Source organism: Bos mutus, chromosome 6 (assembly GCF_027580195.1).
Source record: "Bos mutus isolate GX-2022 chromosome 6, NWIPB_WYAK_1.1, whole genome shotgun sequence".
Classification (NCBI taxonomy): Eukaryota; Metazoa; Chordata; class Mammalia; order Artiodactyla; family Bovidae; genus Bos; species Bos mutus.
In genome coordinates, this window is record NC_091622.1 from 79,333,751 (window position 1) to 79,339,019 (window position 5,269).

The following is a 5,269-nucleotide window of genomic DNA, read 5'->3' on the forward strand; positions in this document are numbered from 1 at the left end:
TTGCCACAACTGTACAAATTTATACTATATTTTAACTTTTCTCTATATATTACCCTTTTTCTGTTTTTACTAATATTATTTTTGCCTTTTTTTCTCTTGATTAATCAAACCAAATGTTTTGGATTTTAATAGGTTTTAATTTTATTATTAGTCTTTTCATACAATAATTTTTTTTTTTTTTTTTTGACTTTGTAGAGTCTCTGCTTTTTTTGTTTTATTTTAGTCTTAAAATTACACTCATTTTATAAATTATCTGTTATTATTTTTAGTGTTTATTCACTTTCTCCTTTTCCCAATTCTTCATTGGATATTTAATTTATATTTGTTTTTAAATTATAGTTTCAGTACAATATCTTTCCCTCAATGTATTATTTTGCTACATTCCTCAGCCTTGCGATATAGTCTTTCTACACATGTTGTAAACAGACGATAGACAGATAGGCATGTACGTACAAAGCTATACATGGACATATATGTTATTTTCCTATGTTTCATTTTTTGACTCATGCCTTGAATTTATAAGTCCTTAATAGGTAATATTTTGAATTTTATCCAACATGATTTAACTACGTGGTGACAAAGTAATTTTCTCAGTGATACTTAATATTGAGAATGCGTTGACAAAATCTTATGACCTAAGTGATAATTTTAAGAGTTTTATATGTCTTTGATATGAATGTTTACTGTGTGTTAGATACATGATTAATACAGAAGTTTATTAGATAAAGCTTGAAAATTGTTTTTTGCCATAACTCTACTGATTTTATATTGTTTGGCTAAATTATAATGAGTTATATGTATAAATAGTACACCATTTGTTAGAAGTGAAGTCGCTCAGTCGTGTCAGATTCTTTGCAACCCCGTGGACTGTAGGCTGCCAGGCTCCTCTGTCCATGGGATTCTCCAGGCAAGAATACTAGAGTGGGTTATCATCTCCTTCTCCAGGGGATCTTCCCGACCCAGGGATCGAACCCGGTTCTCCTGCATTGGAGGCAGACGCTTTAACATCTGAGCCACCTAAATGATCTTCTGAAGTTGACATTTTGCTATCAAGTATTGATTCTTTCTACTATAGATGATGTTTCTGTCTTAGGATATTTTTTTCTGCTATAAATACAACTATTAATTTATTTCTTTTGATTAATATTTGTGTCACATATCGTTTCCATCATTTTATTCTAAAGATTTTATGACTTTATGATTTAGATGTCTTTTTCTTTTTACAGTAATTTTTATTTTATTTTATTTTATTTTGTAACTGTACAATATTGTATTGGTTTTGCTATATATCAACATGAATCCGCCACAGGTATACACATGTTCCCCATCCTGAACCGTCCTCCCTCCTCCCTCCCCGTACCATCCCTCTGAGTCGTCCCAGTGCACCAGCCACAAACATCCAGTATCATTCATTGAACCTGGACTGGTGACTCGTTTCATATATGATATTATTCATGTTTAGATGTCTTTTTTAAACAATACACAGATTTGTGGAATTTTAAAACAACTTATCATTAATTTTTATCATTTAATTGATATGTTACTCTATATGTATTTTCCTTAATGACATGCAATATACTCATATTTATGTTTGAACTCATTTTTCTCTCTTTTTAAATTCATTTTATGAATCAATAAAGTGTATTCTACTTACTTTAGCATTTCATTTCTATTGGTTTAGAAATTACACTTTCCATTTATATTTTTAGTGGCTACATTGAAAAGTTAAAAGACAAATGTATGTAATTTCCCCATATCTTAATCTGAATCTTGCCTAATTCTCTCAAAATTTAAATGAATTTGTAATGCATTAGCTTTGATCAATCTCTTGATAATTATATTATATATTATTGATGTCAAATATTTCAAAAATGTCTGTTTTTAATCATGTCTGTTGTTTATTATTTTTATTCAAAACTGCTGGGATTTTCCTGTGGGCTTTAGATATAATGTGTACTCAATTCTTTCTCATACTTCAGCAATACTTTGTACAGGATTTATCTTACAATCACCTAATGAAATTGTCTCTTTCAAGATAGAGTCATGTGGTTCAATGTTATTTTATAGATGAACTCAAAGTTTGCTAATTATAAATGTGATTAATTTTTACATCTTTATCATTCTTTTATCATCCCATTAAAGTATTTCAACATTTTATAGATTTATTTCAGAATAATAGTAACTATGTAATATTTACTGCAAATGTGAAAAATATATTTTATATTATATTGTAAACAACTACTAGGCATACACAATAAATCATACCTTTACTTTGCTTCTTAATATTCCTTTTATATTAGGCTCTCAAATGGTTAGGATCCATAAACTAAGTAAATCGTTCCCAAAAGCATTCACTTGTTATCAATTGTATACAATTTATATGCAATTTTATGTGATTATTAAAATATTTACAGGCAATATTACAATAGAAATGATAGAAAACATTAAGACGTATTTTATTCTTTTTTTTTTTTTTTGAGAAGACTCTTTTTTTTTTTATTTTATTTTATTTTTAAACTTTACAATATTGTATTGGTTTTGCCAAATACCAACATGAATCCGCCACTGGTATACATGTGTTTCCCATCCTGAACCCTCCTCCATCCTCCCTCCCCATACCATCCCTCTGGGTCATCCTAGTGCCACAGCCCCAAGCATCCAGTATCGTACATCGAATGTGGACTGGCGACTCATTTCATATATGATATTATACGTATTTCAATGCCATTCTCCCAAATTATCCCACCCTCTCCCTCTCCCACAGAGTCCAAAAGACTGTTCTATACATCAGTGTCTCTTTTGCTGTCTCGTATACAGGGTTATTGTTACCATCTTTCTAAATTCCATATATATGTGTTAGTATACTGTATTGGTGTTTTTCTTTCTGGCTTACTTCACTCTGTATAATAGGCTCCAGTTTCACCCACCTCATTAGAACTGATTCAAATGTATTCTTTTTATTGGCTGAGTAATACTCCATTGTGTATATGTACCACAGCTTTCTTATCCATTCATCTGCTGATGGACATCTAGGTTGCTTCCATGTCCTGGCTATTATAAACAGTGCTGCAATGAACATTTGGGTACATGTGTCTCTTTCAATTCTGGTTTCCTCAGCGTGTATGCCCAGCAGTGGGATTGCTGGATCATAAGGCAGTTCTATTTCCAGTTTTTTAAGGAATCTCCACCCTGTTCTCCATAGTGGCCGTACTAGTTTGCATTCCCACCAACAGTGTAAGAGGGTTCCCTTTTCTCCACACCCTCTCCAGCATTTATTGCTTGTAGACTTTTGGATCACAGCCATTCTGACTGGAGTGAAATGGTACCTCATAGTGGTTTTGATTTGCATTTCTCTGATAATGAGTGATGTTGAGCATCTTTTCATGTGTTTGTTAGCCATCTGTATGTCTTCTTTGGAGAAATGTCTGTTTAGTTCTTTAGCCCATTTTTTGATTGGGTCATTTATTTTTCTGGAGTTGAGGTGCAGGAGTTGCTTGTATATTTTTGAGATTAGTTGTTCGTCAGTTGCTTCATTTGCTATTATTTTCTCCCCTTCTGAAGGCTGTCTTTTCACCTTGCTTATAGTTTCCTTTGTTGTGCAGAAGGTTTCAAGTTTAATTAGGTACTATTTGTTTATTTTTGCTTTTATTTCCAATATTCTGGGAGGTGGGTCATAGAGGATCCTGCTGTGATGTATGTCGGAGAGTGTTTTGCCTATGTTCTCCTCTAGGAGTTTTATAGTTTCTGGTCTTACATTTAGATCTTTAATCCATTTTGAGTTTATTTTTGTGTATGGTGTTAGAAAGTGCTCTAGTTTCATTCTTTTACAAGTGGTTGACCAGTTTTCCCAGCACCACTTGTTAAAGAGATTGTTTTTAATCTATTGTATATTCTTGCCTCCTTTGTCAAAGTTAAGGTGTCCATATGTGCATGGATTTATCTCTTGGCTTTCTATTTTGTTCCATTGATCTGTATTTCTGTCTTTGTGCCAGTACCATACTGTCTTGATGACTGTGGCTTTGTAGTAGAGCAATAATTGTGCATTCCAATAATTAAAATCATTTGAACAACAACAACAAAAAAAATGGCACTCTGATTAAACTGCATTTTACAGCCCGCAGAACACCTTGGACCAGCTTTTTACTCTAGATTTCACTGTCGTCCCACCCAGCTTCCTCCTTCACCAACATGCAAGTTCTTTTCCTTCCCTGCCATCATCTCTTAGAGCTTGCTCAAACTCATGTCCATCTAGTTGGTGATGCTACCCAGCCTTCTTGTCCTCTGTCATCCACTTCTCTTCCTGCCTTCACTCTTTCCCAGCATCAGGATCTTTTCTAATGAGTTGGCTCTTTGCATCATGTGGCCACAGGCAGATGGGAGAGGCAGGTGTGGCCTACGTTGTCAGTAGTTCTCCATTCTTTGATGTGAAAAGGGGTAGAACAGTCATTTAAACTCGATCCAACCTCTTTGCATCTTACAAAGTTAAACAGCTAAAAGAAATAAAATAAGAAGGCAAAGCTTGTGGAATGTACAGTGCATACTGGCGGCGCACGCTTCATTAAGACTCGCCTGCTTGCTTCTCCTGTTCAATAGTTTCTTTCAAAGGCAGTGGATTTTTCTCTTGCATTTCCATTTTCTTCAATTTCGACTTATCGAACTTCTCAATCTCAGCCATATCGGGTTTGTCAGACATGGTTGCAGAGGGCACGGAGCAAACTGCGAGCAAGTGAAGTTGAATCTGCGCTGTGGCTGCCACCGAGTCAAGACTTATTTTAATAAGGAAATGAGCTATTTTTATTAATATTTTTATTTAATTGCTTTGTTGTTCAGATGTGCCTGACTCTTTGCAACCCCATGGATTGCAGCATGCCAGACTTCTCTGTCCTTCATCATCTCTTAGAGCTTGCTCAAACTCATGTCCATCTAGTCAGTGATGCTATCCAGCCTTCTTGTCCTCTGTCATCCACTTCTCTTCCTGCCTTCACTCTTTCCCAGCATCAGGATCTTTTCTAATGAGTTGGCTCTTTGCATCATGTGGCCAAAATATTGGAGTTTCAGCTTCAGCCTCAGTCCTTTCAGTGAATATTCAGGGTGGATTTCCTTTAGGATGGACTGGTTGGATCTTATTGTAGTCCAGGGGACTTTCAAGAGTCTTCTCCAACACTACAGTTCAAAAGCATTGATTCTTTGGTGCTCAGCCTTCTTTATGGGTCCAACTCTTACATCCCATACATAACTACTGGAAAAACCATAGCTCTGATTAGATGGA

At 34.7% G+C, this 5,269-nt stretch overlaps 1 protein-coding gene across 1 annotated transcript; it reads right to left on the reverse strand.

The window, feature by feature from the left end:
- Positions 1-4,371: 4,371 nt before the first annotated feature.
- On the reverse strand, positions 4,372-4,732 carry LOC102274488 (thymosin beta-4-like). Its single transcript, XM_070372953.1, has one exon. The coding sequence runs from the start codon at positions 4,691-4,693 to the stop codon at positions 4,559-4,561; it is 135 nt and encodes a 44-aa protein (XP_070229054.1). The 5' UTR covers positions 4,694-4,732; the 3' UTR covers positions 4,372-4,558.
- Between the last annotated feature and the right edge of the window lie 537 nt (positions 4,733-5,269).

Excerpts from the sequence above, each read along its gene's own strand:
- LOC102274488 (XM_070372953.1), bottom strand. The coding sequence starts at position 4,693 with ATGTCTGACAAACCCGATATGGCTGAGATTGAGAAGTTCGATAAGTCG.